We start from the raw sequence: 19679 nt of genomic DNA on the forward strand, positions 1-19679 counted from the left end.
ACGTGCTCTTAAAAATTTCCAGTGATGGATCCTTTGCTGCATCCTTGGGGACCCTGCACTAGTCACAGCTATCTTAGGCTAACCCCTTCTTCCTGCAGCCAAAACTCACCATTTTGAGTCTCTTGAGGACTTGGGGACAATCTGATGTCTTTCACTTCTTCATTAAACCACCTTGCTTGGAAGACCTCTGGTGCTCCTCTCCGGTCTTCTCTCTCTTCTCTAGGCTGTGCCATCTGAGTGACCATGTGGTGTATGGGAGTGAGCTGCCCTCTGCCATGTGCTGCTGAGATTCAGGAGGGTCCTGGCATCACTTGAAACTCTAAAGTGTGGTACTGCATGGAGCTGCCAGGGACTGGCTGGCCCAGATTCATTCCTGAAGCAGGAGACAGTTTGCTGTGCTTGTTACAGGTTTAAACTTGCTTAATAGGTACTACTGCTCCTGATTTATACAGAAGATTTTGTACGCATTGATTTAGCCTTTAATTTCTTTGCTGTTGCCCTGTGAGGCTCATCTTCCTAAAGCTTGTATATAAATCCTGAAATACCTCAGCTGATTTTGTCCCCTGCTAGACACTCCCTTCATGTGGGCTTTCCCCACCCATTCCTTCCATAAAACCTTCTGTGCAGGTTCTCCATTCGGAAGTAACTTGTTTAATGCTAGAGAACTAATGAAACTCACTGGTTCAAGGAAGATATATATCATCTCATAATCTTTCAATCTCTTCCCTTTGCTGTGTTTAAACAGGACAGCTTTATTTAATTGCATTGATTTTTTTTCCCTCTTTTTTTTTTAGTGCCACCATGTAATTGTTTTCAAATGATGAAGATATTTACCTCCTCTTTTTTCATTCGCTCAGTGTTTAATTCTACTCACAGTTCAGCTGTGCCCTGAATCATCTTTACTTATTTAGGAATTTAATTTATGAAGATAATTCCTAGATATTAGATTCTTCCTCCAGCCGCTGCATTTTTCCTTTGCATTCCTCTCCTAGGCAAAAGAGAAAACTGTGTGGGTCATGGGTCCTTATCTACTGTTCATCATTTTCTCTCCTGGCTTGTGTTAAAAATTTTTTGCCTTTTTTGGTTGTAGGTAAGGGATTTTATTCTGGTTATCCCTTCACTACCCTGGATGACAGCTCAGTAGTTCTTGCTGGTCTTCGTTTTTTACTCAAAAGGGCAATGCATCCATTGAAAAGTTGATTTTGGTAGGGAAAATGTATTCTCTGATTTAAGAGGAAATCAATTAATAGTTTCAAACAAAAAAAAAAGTCCTTTCATGCAACAACATGTTGCTCAACCTTTCCAAAATCAAACACACTTTGATTTGCATTCTGAAGCTAGACTTGAAGCTGTAGTTGTATGTGTTTAATATAGAGGATAATGAAAACCTTTCAAAAATAAAAACAAGCTATCATTTTAAACATAAAATAAAAAAGTCAGAGAGCAGAATAGTTTTCTTTTGAAGTACCATTGTCATATGGATAATGCACCCATAACTTGGAAGCATGGGATGCTCTAGTCACAAGTATGACACAAGACTGTGTACACCATGGCAGGATCCAGTGGATTAAGTTATAGCATGGTTAACTGCTTTTCTTTGAAAAATGGAGATTTGATCAGCATGGATTGGGCTTTGTCCTAAACAATACACGGAGTAGCTCCAAAATAGAGAGGAGGTGGCTCCAAAAAGGCCAAAGGATGTGTGTCATCACCTCTGTCGCTCTACTGCCATGCCATTTTCCTTCAATTGTTGCACCTTGACTCAGCCTGAATTCTGATTTCTTGAGGTTAGGATTTTTCATTGAAGAAGCCTCCCACAGCTGGGGGCTCTGGGCATGACTTCCAAGAAGTGCCACTCCATAGTTGATAATATCTCACTGATGAAAATTATTTTCCTAGAAGAAGGATGGAGCAAGCAATGCTTTTCTTCTTGTCCTCTTTGTAATGAATAAAATTAATTTTTGCCAGCTGGTTTGAATACCACTGAACAAGCTAGGCTCCGGATACCACATCAAAAAGTCAAATAGTAATGAAAGGATTTATATATTACAGCAAGTCTAGTGCTTAGCATTAAATAATATAAAACATAAGTGGAATTTAGAAAATTGAAACACCTGTGCTAAAACATCTTCCTTTTTTTCTCGCAACCAGAATTTTAGAATTTCTACCTGCAGAAAATATCCATTTTTTGGCTTTTTTGCCAAAAATAATTAAAACCTAGTGATTCGTAGAGACAGAGTAAGTGCCAAACCTCTACTAGCTACTTCCACAGGCCCATTCCTAAGTTTTCCTTTATTTAAGCAGTGCTTTTGTGATGAGGAGTTGCCCGTGTGGGCCTGTGCAGGCTCCGAGTGTGCTCTTGTGTATGTTAGTGGTTTTCCACTTTCTTGAGAAAGTGAGGTGGAGATAAAACAGGCACACGGGGAGTTGGGCAGAAATGAGCGCTTCCTTCCACCCAGTCCAGTCCTGCAGGAGATGGGATGTGGCTGGGGATAGCCTGGGGGGAGCTTAGGCTGCCTCATGATCAGAGAGAGGTGACAGCATCCTGCAAATGAAAATTGCTCCATCAGCTAAAGGCAAACGTCAGAGACAGATTTAAGCAGCTCCCTTTGTTTATTCTGCTTTTTGTGCTATTTTTAGCTGTTGGCCAGCACACAGTATTGCAGGTCCATTGGCTTTCGGGAGAGGAGATGCTTGTGATCTGATGGCTGTCACAGTTGAGATGCTCCATAAGGAGACTGGAGAAGAAGCATAAGTGCATTTATTGGGGGTGCATTTACCAGAGATGCAGGATGTGAATACTTGGGTTTCTCAGATGTGTAAATAGCTGATGGCCCCCAGGTAGATTTTTTGCTGGTTTCTTCAAACAGATCACCCATAGCACTTCTGCTCCAGGCTTTCTTGCTTGCTTGAAGGTATTCAGTACACAGATGCCAAACTCCTCCACACCTCTGCTAACACAGCAGACCATTGCACTGACTGATGTTAAACCTCTTTCGAAGAGCATCCTGCAGCAAGCTGGTCTGCAAGATGTGCTGCCTAAACTTCAGAAGAGGTCACCCAGAGTGCTATCCCTCGACAGCACTGTCAGTCTCTACGCTTGCTAATTTGTCTACTGAACTGAGCAATATTTATGCATGAGGGTGATTCATCTCCCTGCAGCAAGGTTCCTGGCAGCTGTCAGTGTGATGCCTGTCTATGCTGGTGGTGCTCAAAGTGTGATCTAAATATCCCAGTTTTGTCTTTGCCACTGGTGGTGGGGATAGGCAGGTGTGGTGGACAGTGGCTTTTGGAGGAGTGTTAATTGGTGATTCCTTGGAGCCTATGGTGGCAGGAAGCTGTATTGTGTGTTGACTTTAAACAGGAGGTTTGGGAGATCAGCTCTGGAGCAGAAAACAGGGGTTTGGGAGGAACAAACACTCGCTGCTTCAGAAGGGCGGCGATTTCCTTTCGGGTAAACACGTCATTAATCTCAGGGAGCACATTCTTTTCCATCAAAAGATAAGGGATTCAAGTTGCCTTTCTCAGGGCTTGGCCTTTCTAGACTGTTTAACTGTGGTTTTCCCTCCTTCGATTACAGACTGTACATAATCTCTCATTTTAGGTTTGCTGGGCTTATTATGCATGCAGAGAAAGTCTTTGGTAAGGGAACTCCTTCCCTTCTTTCTTTAAATTTGCTCTGATCCTTTTTCCCCACTGCTCTCTTGCCAGTTTTTTTCTTCCCACTAAAACCTGTCTATTTCTGCTACTTGCAGCTCTGACGAATTTGAAGCATAAGTGTGGTGTTTGTCCTAATTCATGAAACAATCTCCCTAGTGCTGATGATAAAATAGGACCTTATTTGTTTACCACAAGTGGAAAAATAGCAATGGGCATTTCTCCCTGCCCTGGGCTGCCTCGTGCTGCTCAGCTTTGGTGTTTCTGAGGGTGCCCCTTGCTGTGGCCAGGGAGCCATGGGGCGATGCTGACTGCGGCACCCAGTGCTTAGTTTTCAGCTGGCACCATCCTCTGTGAGGGGACAGCAGTGAAAGAGCGGCTGCTTCCATTTCTGCTCCCTGTGGCTTGGAGTCTGTGGTCGCCCTGAGCGTTCTTGGTAGTAAATGTGTTTAACTGGTATTTAGGGATGAAATTAGAGAGGGAATAGAGTCCCTTCATGTTCTTACCTCCTCTTCTTCCCAGTACTTTTTGCTAAGGGCTGCCAATAGCAACATGGGTTGGGGTGGGGTAGGGCAGGAGCTGGGCAGCTCCCACATCCTGCATCTCTCAGTGCTCTGGCAGCTCAGGCAGATGCTCTGCAGCATTTCTGCACTGATCTGTCACTGTGCCCACATGCCGTTCTGTTAATTGGTTTGGACCAGTCTGAACTGGTCTGCACTGCTTTGGACTGGTCTGGACTGGTTTGGACCCATCTGAACCACTTTGGTCCAGTTTGAACTGGTCTGGACCGGTCTGGACTTCCCCTGGGTAGATGAGTCCAGCAGTACGTACCAGAAGACAGAGGCATCAGTCTCATCAGTCCATCCCATTTTCCTAAAGTTCTGCTTCCCCACATCTATTCTCTTTTCCTTCTGTTTCTTTCCAGTCTTCCAGCCAAAACCTGTCTATCCAAAGGTGAATCACAAGATGTCCTGGAAGATGTTAAAGCATTTTTATATCCCTGTACAAGTCTAGCAAAGGTCATCTTTATTCTCTGTAGCTGCCAGTGCAGCTCTGCCTCTTGTTGCCTTTGCTTCTGTGACTCACCAGTTCCCTCACCGTTCTCCTAGAGAATTGGGACTTTCTGATGAAAATCTGTTCATGCATCCCACAGGCCAAGTGTCAGCCCACAGAAAGTGGAGCAGTGGACTGGTAGCATGGAAAAACTGCAATACTGTCCTCTGTCCATCTCCAGCGTTGCTTCCCTTTCCCTGTTTTCTTTCCCAACCTTTCCACATTTTTCTTATACACTCCCGCCTGGCTGACAGCAGTAGGGCAATGCCTGGTAGTAGCAATAGTAGTGTTGGACTTGCCTGGTAAAAAATATTGGAAGGACCTTGGGTGCTGGAGCTGGGCAGTTGCAAAGGCATAGCTGCAGAAACAGCCTGGCCTTGGAAGAGCCTGGAAATGTGATTGTTAATGTCAGTGTTAAACAAGCCCAAACACAGGAAGCCAAGCGTGTGCACGGAGGGACACAGAGGCTTGTGACTGCACCGCTTTGATTGATTTATTTTTCATTCTGCTTGGGAAGGCGATTCAAGTGTTATTTGCAGCCCTGGTGCCCTCTTCGTGCCTCTTTGATTATGCCAATCCACTGGGGATGTGCACCACTTCCAGTGCCCTTTGTTGGGTATGCTGCATGGTGTTGCAGGGCTATGGTTGTAGTCATGTCGTTCTCTGGTAAATCCAGCACTTCACTGGAGAAGTCCAGAGCCGTCCAGAGCATGGCTGTGTTGGTGCAGAGCATATTTCAGACCTGTTTTGTCAGATGATTCTGTGCTGTTTGTTGTCTCAAGTTAAATTTCAGTGTTTGCATAGCATGGGGAGAAGTCAAAGATGAAGTCCTTGGATTTAGGACAATATTTGTGTCTTTGCATCCGTCTCTGCACATCCACAGTTTTTATGTGGGCGGTAAATCCTGTGTATTTGTGATTGCGCACTGAGATGCTAAAAAACCTACTGCTGATGGTGCTTTGGCATCAAACTGTTACTTCACTAACGCCAGGCATGCCTGACTTTGCCTTCACAAGTGAGGATGCTGCTCTTCTGTAATAGGCTATGGGTAGTAAGTAAGTATGATTTGTGAGTTTTGTGATCACCAGACCATGGATTGACTTATCCTGCAGGCAGAAGAATTAGTATTGCAAGTGCTTTTGGGAAGGAGAATTTAATTTGTTCCCTGCTGTAGAGCACTTCAGCCTATGTAGGAATTAGTTTTGTTTAGGCCACACAATAGTCATCTGATAGACCACAGTTTCTGAGTTACCAGCCTGACAGAGGTTGACTTGCCCACTGGGGAGTTAACATCTCAGAAGTTCTAGGTTTGTACCTTGCTCTCAGCTAAGAGTTTGGAGGAGGAAAATATAAGCATGTGGTTGGTGAAGAGTGAAATTTTATCTTAGTGCAGAGATGTGTGTTCAGATAAGGATGGCAGCTGTGGGGCCAGGCTGTAAAGATTAGGCCTTTTTTCTCCACACTGGTGGGCCCAGGTATCTCTCACACCTGCACCAGGACCTCATTCTGGGTGTGCACTTGGACTGGTATTCAAGGAGAACAACTGGATTTTGGAGCTTATTCCAGAAAGGTTTAGAGACAGAAGAAGAAATGGGAAAAAGAGAGACAGCAGATAATTATGCCAAGGGTATATAATTACTCTTTGGCTCTCCGTGTCTTAAATCACACAGGATCCTGAAAATGCTGAGGTCAGACCTGGGAAATGTGCTACAAGACAAACACTTCCAGCTGTTCCTCTGAAAGCAAATCTCAGCAAGTACCTTCCAGGCAGAAACGTGTGGGTTCACATGTTTAGGGAAAGGAAAAAAAGTCACCATTTCAAGCCTTCAGCATTCACCTTTGTAATTAAAATCTCTTAATTACAAGAAGAGTGCAATGCATGACTGTCTTCTGGGAGATGTTTCTTAGCATAGTTTTTCATTTTTGCATTATTTAGCCCCTGCCTCAGTGCCAGGCTTTACTTAACCTTAAGCTTGTGAACAGGCTTATTGAATTTGGCTAAGACTTGACTAATCTGTAATGAGCTCCAGGTTGCCTGGAACTTGGCAGTGCCGTTGTCCTCTGTGCTGTTGCATAATGGCCTGACCCCATATAACCACAGCTTTGCTCTGTGCCCCTTCTCCAACCTCTTGGAGTTCCCACCTCACAACCCTGGGCCTCATGGAAGGTCTGCCCTTGTAAAAGGAGTTTTGAGTGTCAAAAACCTCCTCAGCTGCTTTCATGCCCTTCCACAGGGAGAGAGGTGGGAGAAAGTGAATGAAAAACTCAAACGTGGAAACCTGCCAGGGTGGAGCGGGGATGCAGCAGTGACAAACAATGAAAGATGGTACCTCCTCCCAGGCATTCGTGGTGGCTGGAGGGAGATGAGAGTCCTGACCATCTTCCTCCTCCTCCTCCTCTGGCTGCATCAGGCAGTTGTGCAACCTCCTGTGGTCCCCCTGTGCTTGTGAATAGAGGATGCTCATCCTCAAAGCTCTTCCATTTCAAACTTGCTAGGTGGTTTTTATTGTTTATTATATCATTTTAATAAGGGCAAATAGAAGGACTTAATTTGTGAAAAATTACAGGAGTAATTCCAATGGTGCTCTAAGTCAATTTCCCCCCATTGTTTATTTATATCAGCTAACCACTTGAGAAACCCATTATTTGCTTTCTTCTTTTGAAGTATCTAATGATGAAAATAAATTGTTACTGCTCTTTATTGTGCATTTCCCATAAGGCTGACATGGCACAGAGAAGGAACCTGATTCTTTTCATCTAGCATGACACAGGGAAGATTGTTTATAGCACTTCAGCTCCAGCCCTCTGCAAGCCAGCTGAGAGCAGGATCATTAAAAGCAGGATTTAGAGGCTGTGGGGTTGCATAAATTGATTGAGAGCAGAATTTGTCAGACAAACATTTTGTAATGAGAAAGGAGGTAGGAATCTGTTTTGAATATCATGTACCCAGCAATAAGCTGGAGAAAAAATCTTACAAAAAAAAAAAAAGATGCCACCTATTTTAGAGATCAGAGTGCCAAATATAGACCCTATCACATTTCTTTCCCCCCCTCCTTCCTGAGCTCATCCTTTTGAAGTGCACTTTCAATGGGATGTGGATAATTGACTCTGAACAACTGACCAAGTGCTCTGTTGTTTTAACTGGTTGGTCTCTGTTGCTGATTCCTGTGTTGTTTTGGATGATTTTCAGCCCAATTGCCCTGTCAGCTACAATTAGTCCCATTAATATGACAGCTGAAAGGTCACAGATGACTTGCTCTGGTCACAGGCACAAGGGCCATCAGGAGATACTCACGGGGTGTTGTCCTCTGTGCTCTTGTGCCTATAGCTTGCTTAAATTGGTGAGGACTGCAAATCCTGGTGCAAAACTGATCAAAATGGATGTGGGATTTGCTTCACAGGAGGGTGATTGGCTGAGAAATGAGATTACAATGACAACTAACATTTGGATGAACTTCTCTTTAATTAGTGAAGAAAGTTCCTGGTTCTGTATACAGGGGAAATGTGGAATGGCTGGGTTTCCTCTCACCTGCCAGAGCCATGAGGAAACGAAGCAGAAGTGAGATAGAGCTGTAGGCACATCCTGTGGCTCTTTCAACAAATCCATGGCTGTCGTTTGCAGTGGTTCTAGTGACATCTGCCACAGTTTTGGGCTTTGATTCTTCCACCCACAATTTTCACTTAGAGGAATAAAGTAGGAAAGGGAAAGACATACAAAAGAATGGAGCACAAGGGATTGAGTTCTTAAGATTAACAGGAGTCAGACACACATAGGTGCAGATTAGGCATCAGACTCATGGGTGTCATGATGAGTCTGTGGCCATACTAGGCTGAAACGGTACCACAGAAAATATAGTCTGGTTTAATTCTGGGTCTTTTGTACAAGGAAGGAAGCAGCCTCAAAAACACCACTGGAAGACCCCAGATGGAGATGGTTTACTTGCAAAGCAGGATGCTGTGCCTAGTGAAGTTCTGCAAGAATCTGGTTTTGGTTTGGTGTTATTTAGCATTTTTCTTAGCTTCCTGGATGATGCAAAAGAGAATATGCAGATTCAATTTGAAGATGACCCCCACGTGGGAAGGGCTTACAACAGCCTGGCAAGAGAGGGTCAGGCCTTCAGATGACCTCCACAAACTGGGGAAATGGTGTGAAAAGGACAATTTGAAGTTAGGGAAAACCTAAATGATAAACAAAGGAAAATATGAGAATAAACCATCAAGAGAGGCTAGAATCCACTTCAGGAGAGACTTTTATGAACCAGTGGGGCAAACTTTTTGTCAAGTGACATAGATATATTTGATGCTGCTGCTGTGAAGCACAGGTTGGAGAAGGCCTGCAGATCTTCCTGGAATGAGATGAATATTTTGCTCATTTTTTTGTTTTACTAATAAAACATTAACAGTTCTACAAGGAGCCCATACTTTGTGAAAAATCCCTTGGCCAAGGGCCAAAATTTTCCTCAAGCAGTTTGGTGGGAGCTTTGCAGCCAGCCCATGTGCTGCACTATCATGGGCATGGAGTCTGGTTGAAGGCACTCAGGTCCGGTCTTATAGAAACATACAGCCTACACAAATTCACTCTTTATTTCTTCAGAAACTGCACTGTCTGTAGACATCTGTGAGGTCCAGAGGTCAGTGTGTTGCACTGAGCTTATTCCCTTTAGATCTCATCTGGGACTTGTTCCTAGTGGAGATAGTTAGTTCTTTTATAAAGCCTAGCAGCAGGAGACCTCTTCTATATCAGTGTGTTTCCATCCGTGTTTGGGCAACACAGTGAATGCAGATGTAGTAGGAAACTTTTGATTATCTATAGGATTTTTCTGTGTCAACTTCAAAGCTCTGTGGTTAGTTAAATTCTTAGACTTTAAATGGATATGCCTTGTGTTCAGGGCGCCAATTTAATTTTCCGATTTAATCTATTGTCCAAACATCATCAATGTTGTCTTTGAGGCATGGATCAGCTTTGATGGAGTCTTTTTTTAATTTCTGGCCATCACCCCGTGCAGCCATAAACAACATCCTGCCTGCTAATGAGAAAACTCAAGTTATTGCAGTCAGATGTCTTGTGAAAAATAGATTGTAGTGGCAGGAATAGAAAAGAAACCGACTTTCCTCACCTTCCACCCCTAGTTGGCACAAACATTTGGAGTACTGAGGGGAAAGAGAAGTTTCCATAGATTCAAGGTACTCTATTACAAAGCAGGGTTGCCTGTTGAAAATGAAATTATTAATTTCATAGACACATCTGTTAATTCCTTAAGATGCTTTCATGAGTTATCTTTTCTGTCTGTAAACATCTGAAACATTTCCAGTGAATGCCCTGCTGGCACATCAGCTGTCTGGCTCAACTCTTCCTAACAAATCCAGGTTTGTGGAAGAATTGGACCCACTTTTCCAGTGTGAAGTGAATGGAGTAAGATCTTTCATTATAGATCAGTAAATGAAATGCATGATGTTGATATCCTACCTGCTCCTTTCCCTCTCTCCCATTCTCTGTAAAACTTGTTGTTTGAAAAATAAAACTTGTGTATGCATGACTATAGAAAGACAGGACAGAAGTTGGTGTGGGGAATGGGGCACAGCCCAGGGTCTCAACATTCGCTCCTTGTTGTGCCATGGTAATCATCTGCAGAAGATTTGAGGGGCAGAGGCAGCTGGTTGTGGTGCACAGCCCCGTGTTTGGATCAGATTTGGAAATGTTAATACAGTGACAGGAGAGCAATAGCATCAGGGGGGTAAGCACATGATGTGACAGTGGGCAGTTTTAGAGCCCTTTAGTCCTTCTCCACTGAGAAAGTCATCTTGTAGGGAAAGTCCAGCCTGCAGCAAATGGGTGTTTTTTGCTCTGGGTTCATTTGCAACAAGAGTGTAAACCGGATGTGTTGGTAGCAGCCTCACATCATGGCATATCTCAGGTCTTGTCTGTGCAGGAGCTTGATTGACAGGAACACAGCTCTGGGATACAGCGTGAGGGCTTGCTCAGAAATGCAGCTGTCTTATGGCAGCATAATTTTGCTCTGTTTGGAAAGAGTATTTAAGTGGCATGGATGAGTAAGTATAAATAATATTAAAAATATAATATATGATCCCTGCAGCCAGTTTTCCTCAGTAGCCAGGTTTCACAGGAAGGTGGCCTGCTTGCTTGGAGACAGGACTCCATACAATCCATGTTCTGCCTTGGTGGGAGTTGCCCAGCTTGATGTGCTGGTCTTGGTGCAGCTCTCCATGTGCTGGTCTGCACCCCTGCGCATTTCCTTGGCACTTGCAGCCTTGTTACCACAGTGACCTCTTCTCTGCCTTCTCCCCCTACCATATAAGCTGACATTCATCCTTTCAAATGACCTTGGAAGCAGCCGCTGCAGTTGTGTGTGTTTAGAGGATGGGTGGTAGCTGAGGGCAGCTGGAGAGTCTTCTGCAGCCCTGGTGGTTTCTGAGGTTCTTCTCTCATCTTTGCAGAGCACGGCTTCGTCGGCTACTCTGAGGAGCTAATGTTCAACAACACGCTGCCAGACTACAGCCAGGGGGAGTCCTTCTTCACTGTTTTTGGAGTATTTTTTCCAGCTGCCACAGGTATAGTGAAGTTTTATTCTCCCCCTCTTTCTCTCAACAGGCACATCTCAGAAATGAGCAGAAGGAAGGGGTGTTCCTCTGGGCTGCGAGGCAAAGCAAGCAGGACTGCACTTGGCCATAGCAGACTCATGTGGTCAATTTAAAATGTTCAGGTGTCCCTCTAGCATCTGAAATTTTGCACACTCCTGTCCTGTTCACTTGAACATGCTTTTCCATCTCGGTGGTCAAAAACTGCTGCTGATCTCTCTGGGCTGATGTGGTGTACATCCTTTCCTGCCAAGAACAAAACTCAGGCCCTGATCTTGGCCAATGCTGTCAGGCCACAAGATATCAAACCTTTTTAAGAGGGCTGATCATGATTTATCCTATAACATGAGCCTTATGACTTGATTGAAGCGGGAGAGTAGTAAGAGCAGAGGAGGACCTTCCCTCCATCCTTACCTCAGCAGGTGGCTGAGCTGGGCTGATGCCATTGCTCATGATGTTGACCCACCACTCACTGAATGGTGTCATGGGTTCATCTTTGTAAGTCAGCAGAGCTCACATTTATGAGCTTAATTAGTTGCTTTCATATTATTCATTCCCTTACATTAGCAGGGGATGCATGTCCCCTTTCCAGAGCTGACAATCTCCAGTGGGAATGCAATAACTATCAGTTGGTATTACAATACCTTTTGTTGATGCTGGGTGTTTTAAGCTATAAAAAGTACTGATTATAAGCAGTTTCCATAGCAATGAATCCTTGGATTACAGAATGAATTTTCAGAGGATTAGCTCTAAGCAACTCACTGAAAGTTGTTTGCGGAATTGCTGCGGTACAGGGAGACAAATGAAAGGGTTTTGTGAAACAGATGGGACTGGAGGAATGGTCTGGTAGCAGAAGTCACTTTGTCAGGTGCACCTAGTGCAGGACTTCAAAATATCCTGTGAAATCCTTTCTCCCAGTTTATCAGGCTGGTGTTGCCTCTCTGTAGACTTTCTCCTCAAAAACTCACTAGCCTGAACTCTCAGCACCATGCCCTCTTCTTTGTTGTCATTTTGACTGACCCAACTGAGTCCCCCAGCCAGAGAAATGGACCTTCCTCATGAGCTTTGCTTCTGGTGCAAGAAAGCAGTTTTTTTCAGTTCATTGGTTATAGAAGAAGGAATAGTTACGACAAAACTGCAGCAAATTATTGTGATTAGCCATATTAAATGATTCTTCATCACTGCTAATGCTTGGCTGCTAGGAAGAATGCCAAAGCTAATAGATACAATTTATTTAAAGCCCTGGCAGCCTGTTGATCTGTTTCGTTAGCAGTAGTTATACCAGTAGTAACGTTAAACATTCTCTGAAAATACAGTTTGGGATGATGTATAATTACTTCAGTTGTTACACAGCTTTTCCATGTATTCTTTTTGATTGCTTGGTTATTTACAAGGTTTCAGTTATTCCTTCGAAGTAGCTGTGCCAGTGGTACCATATAACATCATTATTGCTCCTATTATTGCTGTTTGTAGCACTGCAGGGATCAGGAGCCTCATAAAATGTAGGGTTGTGTTTGGTGCTCTGTGTGAAAGAGATTGTGGTCTGATTAAGAAATTTCTATGACAGGAGTCAAGACTTCTCTGCTGCAGATCACAAATAGGGAGCCCATTTGTGGTAAGTGCTGGGAACAAAGCTCACATCTCCTCTGGCTGGGGCAGTGAGTGAGAGCTGGTTCCCCCAGGTCCTGCCCGACCCCACTGGCATAGCTGCTCTCCTCCTCCCCGCAGCAAGGGTGTGATGCTGAGCTGCACAGGTGGCCTGGAGTTTCTCAGGGTCCCACCTGGTGGAGCGGAGCTGCTTCCTACTGCGTTTTGGGCACTGTCTGGATGCAGCCCGAGCCCACCAGCAGGACAGGCAGTCTGTGAGATTGGAGGTGACATTTCAGGGATGGGCTTGGCAGCAGTATTTGTAGGAGTCTGGTGAGATGTGATGGGATTGCCAGTGCCTCTAATGCAGGGCAGGCAGTGTGATGCAGACTATGAGCAGGTGGTGGTGAGGAATGATAGAGACAGGTGAACATTTTTCCCAGGCTGTTACCTCCAGCCTGTGCTCCTGCCCACCCCTATCCCTGACTACCCACCTCTGCTGCAACCCCCACAGTGGCCTGGCTGAATCACTGGAAGCAAAATCCCATGCCTTAAGACACAACAGAAATTCAGGGAGAGTTCAGCAAAACAATATGCTGTTTAGTTTTGAGGAATTACGTTGAGCCAGTTTGAAACAGTTCTTTGACCCAGAGCAGTGTTCTGTTTATCTTTAATTATTAAATATTGTGTTTACTCTTCTTAATTTTTAGCATATGTTAGTTTTTAGCATATGTTAGTTTACAATTGAAGATGCTGTTTTGATAGCAAAGTTTTTTAAAAAATGTTTAGAAAATTGTGAAACAACTTGTTTGGGCCTTTCTGGGATGAAATGTTCCTCTTTGAAGTGAAACAATTTTGATCTCTTCAGGATAAGCTTTTTCCTTTCTCTCTAAAATGGTTATCTGAATTTAACTGGTTTGTTTGGTCTCTGGGATGTAGTGGTTTTAGGTTGCCCATTTCCACAAGAAATAGCAGTGAAGCAGAAATGTCTGAAATGCAGGCTGGTAGCTGTAAAAGCAAAGAGGGGCAGCCACTTCAGGAAAGGGGAGCAAGACCTGTGGGAAGACCTGTGCCAGGTCCGAAGAGGCAGGAGGAGTTGTTGATGGCATGCTTCAACTGAAGGGCATGGGATGGTCATCTCACCCTGTCATAGGCCAGTAGCCGCATGGTGCCTCCTACGAGCATCCTCCTTGGATTGTTTTGATCCAGGTGGAATTGTTTTCTGTATCTCTGTATTTTTATTGGTACAACTCCAGCAATGCAAGTGAAGTTATCCCAGTTTTATGGTTGAGTGCTAGTAAGCAGAGGCTGCTCTGTTTGCTCCCTGGGTAATAGCTGTTTAAACCATTTCAGTTGGATGTGCAGTGTAGCTGGCTTTATTCCCCCAAATTTGTCATTTAATCAGAGAAGTTGCTAAGCGATCCAAAACATACATCTAGAGCTGGCCTAGATGGGAGAGCATGGGCATGGAAGACTCAGACTTGCTGGCTTCAGCCAAAAGACTAAAATACTCTCTACTGAAGTTGTGAACATGCTCCTATAGAGGTGCTGTGCATCAACCAGATATTTTGCTGCATGTTTGTAAATACCCTCTAATGCACATGTTTTGCTGCTGTGCTGTGATAGGCAAACACTAAGCTACCTACCCAGCCAGGGCTTTGCACGGGGAGGGAGTCTTGGGAGCTGGCTGCCCACAGTCAGCTCCCAGCAGCAGCCACGCAGCCATCAATGCATTTTTAAAATGAAGATAAATGTCACTTCTGTTGTGCAAAAACTGTTTTTCTTTTTCTACAAAATCCCTGAGGTTTTCTGTCTAATGAAAGAAGTGTGTTGTCATGTGATACAAAAAAGTAAGATGTCATTTGAAGCAGCATTAGTGGAAAGTATCATTGTACTGCAACCAGTTCTGAAATAAACTGTATTTGGCCCTTGCAAAATGACAGCAAATAGATTTAGAAGTTTTGGGCTAAGTTATCAGATGATGTAAACTGGCATAACTCCATTAAAGTCCATGGAGAGGTGCCAGCTTACATCAGCGGAGAAGTTGGCCCTTTAAAAAAATTAGCTACAATTCTTATCTAAGATTTTCCATTCTTCATCTCTGGGATGAAGGGAAAAAACCTGCTTTTATATTTTATAGTAAGTTCACTGAAAAATGCGATGGGTGCTTGCAAGTGATCATATCTGCAGTCATAAACCATATCTGGTAGAGTTAGAAACCAGAGCTGGTGGAGCTGGTGGTTGTGTCTAGCATACAATGTAGGTGGTCCCCTCATGCACATATCCACCGCCTGGATGATGCCCAGGACCAGATTACACTGGGAATAGCAGCAATGTACAGACTGTCTCAGCCATAATTTCCTGGCTGGGTTGACCATGTTTTCATGCTTCCTTGTCCAGAAGCTTTGTCATTATCTGCTGCTCTCTAAGATAATAGCCAGTGTGGAAAATCCAGCCTGCTATCTCGTTGAAACAGAGAGGTGGATAATTTTCTCTCTGAACGGTCTGCAGATATGATTGCTTCAGTTCAGAAGGGATTGGCCATTTCCCTAGGGATAGGTCTGTGTCTGAAGAAAGGAACATCCTGATTTCTCTATGTTGTTGAGTTTTATATGCAAGTGTAGGGTTTTTCCTCTGTTGAGCAGCCAGAATCTTTGGCAAGGCTTGTTGTGGCTTCTTGCAAGTCATACCACTTCTCTGGCAGGGGGTATCAAAGGCTGCGGATGGTGGAGATTGTTTAGGAAGGTGATTTTTTAAAATTAATCAAGTTGTCCTGTCATTGAAAAGTGGGTTGGTTAGTCTGCTGCTTGCAAAAGACCTGCTCTTTGGGAGAAGTCATCCTGTTGGAAAAATTATTTTTTGGATGGTGGTGTAGAGGTGAATTTGGCATTGTCCATACATCTGTACTACCAGATTGTCCATACTTTTGTACTAGTTGGGTCAGAGGCATAATTGCAGCAGAGAGGAGATGGCTTTGGCCTGAGAGGCTTAGAATATCTGTATTGGTTCTCTCAATGATGGCCTTGGCCTTTGGCCATGGAAGCCATGAGACTGTGATGACCTCCTGGGGGCCCTGACAGAAGCTAATGGTGATGAGTGGCCTGGGTCTGACCCCTGATCACTGCACGACAGGAGGTCAATCATCAGTCTCAAGATCCTCTTTGTGTGGGCTCTGGCAGGTCAGCTCCTGGCTGCTCCCCAGTGTGCGTGGGTCCGTGGGAGGGAGGCAATGAGGTGACCTGGCCTGTGCAGTCACCACCAGGCCCATGACTCATGTCTTCAACTTTTTTCACGTTCAGTCCAGAAAATGCTGTTTTGGTGTTTCCCCAGTGCTTTGCTGAGGCAGGACTTTGGATGAGGAAGAGGTGAGTAAAGCTTAAGATGGAAGATTTAAAGGTGGTGCCAGATGTTTGAGAAACTTGGCAGAGGCACATGAGATTAACAACTGTCCTCCTGACAGTAGTTTGCTCCCTTTGAAAGGAAAAAAAAAAGGTTTCTGCTTTGTCCCTGAATTGCAAAGTAGCATGTTATCAAGGGTGCTTTACAGAGACTTCATTTAGTGTGATATTTGTGACTATTTCCATGGACTTTTGCCTTCCTAACCTTTCTCACCTCCAACTGAGGTGATTGTGTAACTGTTTAAAAGGAACAGAGATTGAACAGGGCTTGGAAGCTTTATCTAGAGGAAGCTACAGCAGTGGACAGGCTTTTAGCTGTGCTGTTCAGAAATACATCCACAAAATAGTCTTCCAGGAGAACATTAAGGAACTCATTTTGATTTGTAATGCTTTTGGTATGGCGTCAAGGATTCAAATCTGGTCTGAATCTGGAAGAAAAGCTCTTCCAGGAGCTGAGGAATGCTAGGATTCTGTGGGGACCAGGGAGTGGCTGTTTTGGCTCTGGCTCCATGGTAGAGATGACAGAAAAAGATGGCTGGTGAGTGGACTGATCAAGGGGAAAGAGATAGATGAACAAGGAAAAGGTATTAATAAGAAACAAAGCCATGACTGTGTTTGCAACATGTGGGTGCCTTGTGCTCATTTACGTGCTATCTTCACAGCAGCACAGTGAGGAGAGGAAGTGTTATGATTCCCAGGAAGTAGACGAGGAGATGAGCTATGAAGATGAACAGCAAAGCCTAGGACAGAGCAGAGCAGATTTCCTGTTCCTTGATTAGCAACAGAGCCATTGTGCCCTGTTGACAGCCCATTGGTGGCCGTACAAGGTCTGTAGGGAATAGGGAAGGCACCCATCTGGCTGACCAGTGTTTGTCCCCTTTATCCTGAGATTTGTCCCATGGCTCCTGTCTATCCTTCATCTTGTGGGAAAACCCTTTCAAGGAGCAATCAGTGTTTGAGCTTTAAAATGCAATAGACTGTTTCTGATTTAGAGCTGTAGTCACTTAGATTTGCAGCCTCAGAAAGTGATTTTGTCATTCTTATGCCCACTGAAAATGAGGAATGACTGCTGGGCTTGGCAGCCGGATGACAGACCAATGTGCAGTTGGTCCCCTGCTGCCAGGGCTGGCGGATGCTGTGAGCGCCATGGCATTGACATCCTCCTTCTCATTGTTGTTCTATGGTGATCTCACCCCGGCTCACAGGGACCATGTCATCAGCACTGCTGGCTGGCTCCTGGCTGTGTGTCCTTATGAAGACATTTGTCTGACATCTGAGGGGTGGGATGGTGATGGGCAAAAGTCAATGTCTTAAAGAGGTACTTCAGTCCTGCCTTCAAATTGTCCAAATTCTCATCAGGATTTTAAATCACAGATTTTTATTTATTTTTTATTTCTATCATATACCTGAAGTCTTCTAGGAAAACTTTCAGAATAATGTGACAAGGGAAGTTGTGTTTTCTTGACAAGGCTAGTATGACTCTTCTTTCAACCATGGACAAAGACTCTTAACCACTCTGTACCTTGGGCTTCTAGCCTTAATGTGGAGACTATAATACTTTGCTTCATCCTGTTTCCCTGTCTTGCATCTTTAGATGGTAGTTTTTTAGGCTAAGGACTGTCCCTGATTGTATAATACCCTGTACTCTGGCCTAAAATAACAGTTCAGTGCTTTATTCTTAGTCCTGCCATGTGTTTTCTACGTGATGCTGGGACAATCACTTGCCCTCTCAGCGTTTCTGTTTTCCTATCTGCAAAGCAGAGATAATGCCTACTTCCAAAGCAGGTCCCTTGGCTGGAAGGTGCCACCTACGTGCCAAGAGCACTGTTATTCCCTCTGCTAAATGTGCATGTGATCATCATTTAGCATGGACAGGACAGGCTGTTTGTAAGGGCGGCTGTCCCTCATGAATGCAGGGACCTGTAATGGATCTGATCTGGGGGCAGCACCACCTGCTGCGTGTGCTGCCATGATGAACACTGGCATTTTTCTTTTCAACAAATAGACAGCATTGTCTCCTGTGAGGTCTGTATTAAGATGGGTTTTGTTCAGATATTTTTCTTTTCCCCTGACCAGCATTGTTCAAACTGGACAAGGGGTTCTTTGACATGTTAGAAGTGGCTTGCTTCTGTGGAAGACATGAACAGTTTCTTCTCAAGCAATCCATGGGAGCCAGTATTTGTTTGTATGGCAGTGCAAGAAATGATATAGTTACTCTTCTGAAGCAATCAATGATGTAATTGATTAAATTATATTATCTATTGTAATGTGTATTATGTATACCATAACTTATCTTGACTCTAAATTGCACTTATATCTATAAAATACAGGTGTGATGGTTGGGTTCGATATGAGCAGAGATCTCCAGAAGCCTGCCACCAACATCCCTCTGGGGTCTTTGGCTGCTATTGGCACCTCGTAAGTTATGGATCGGGGAAAATTTACCCTGGAGACAGCCCTGGGTATGGCCAATCCATTTCCTATTCCCATCAACGTTTTATTACTCAGCCATCTGGAAAATTAAAGTGTGGCTCACATTCAAGTTACCACCTATCACCACCATGTACTCTTGGTGGGTTAGAGAAGATATTTATTAATGTCCTTCCTCTGCTGGGTGGAATGTGTGTTGGTGTTGGAGCAGTTGTGCTGCTGCAGCCTGGGTGTTCTAGAGTGGGTTGCAGAGTTCTTGAAGGCTTGGGGGGTATGATTTTGTCACTTATTGCTGTTGATTTTAAAGTTTTTTATGTTCTTTTTTGCTTTATTTTTTCCATATAAATAGAAAATAAATACTAAAAATTTATATTTTTTATTACTGGGGAATGAGGCCAAGACAGGTGACATGACCTACCCACCTGCAAGGTCAGGGGAACAGAGGAGCCCTGCATTCAAGCAAGTAGTGCTCTCCCTGAAGAAATGCTACTTTCTAGAAGTAAAATACTCTTACATATAAAAAATCCCCTCAGTAGGTTTTCCTGCCTGCTTCCATTGCCTAAATTGCCTTTGAAATTATTACTTTTAATTGTGTACCAAGTTTCAGTCAGGAAGGAAGTATCTTCACAATTTGAAAGGATTCCTGCTGAAATTGGAGCTTGTTTTAAGTGGGGGGATTCCGCAGGACACAGAAGCATCACAAATATCCATCTTTCCATCTTCCATGGCTTTATAGCCAAACATCATCTCTGCTGTCTGGGCTTTATAGCCAAACTTAGCCCCTCATCTGAGTACTGGAAAGGCCAGAGACACCAGAGGAGGATCATAACCGAAGCTGCAGAGCAGACTGGCTGTGCTTTTAACATTACTGCCAGATGTGGGGACCAGTGTACTTGCAGAACCACAGAATCACAGAATGGTTTGGGCTGGAAGGAGCCTTTAAAGGCCATCTAGTCC

General features: G+C 44.1%; 1 protein-coding gene across 5 annotated transcripts in view; it reads left to right on the forward strand.

The window, feature by feature from the left end:
* The window catches only part of SLC12A8 (solute carrier family 12 member 8), a 51223-nt gene that overhangs the window by 16353 nt on the left and 15191 nt on the right, over positions 1-19679 (forward strand). For all 5 annotated transcript variants that reach the window (XM_071562625.1, XM_071562623.1, XM_071562622.1 and 2 more), the window contains 2 exons: positions 11167-11280; positions 18623-18710. In XM_071562625.1, the coding sequence (XP_071418726.1) occupies positions 11167-11280; positions 18623-18710 (202 nt within the window). The remainder of the gene's footprint in view (positions 1-11166; positions 11281-18622; positions 18711-19679) is intronic.

This window comes from Pithys albifrons, chromosome 8, assembly GCF_047495875.1.
Source record: "Pithys albifrons albifrons isolate INPA30051 chromosome 8, PitAlb_v1, whole genome shotgun sequence".
Classification (NCBI taxonomy): Eukaryota; Metazoa; Chordata; class Aves; order Passeriformes; family Thamnophilidae; genus Pithys; species Pithys albifrons.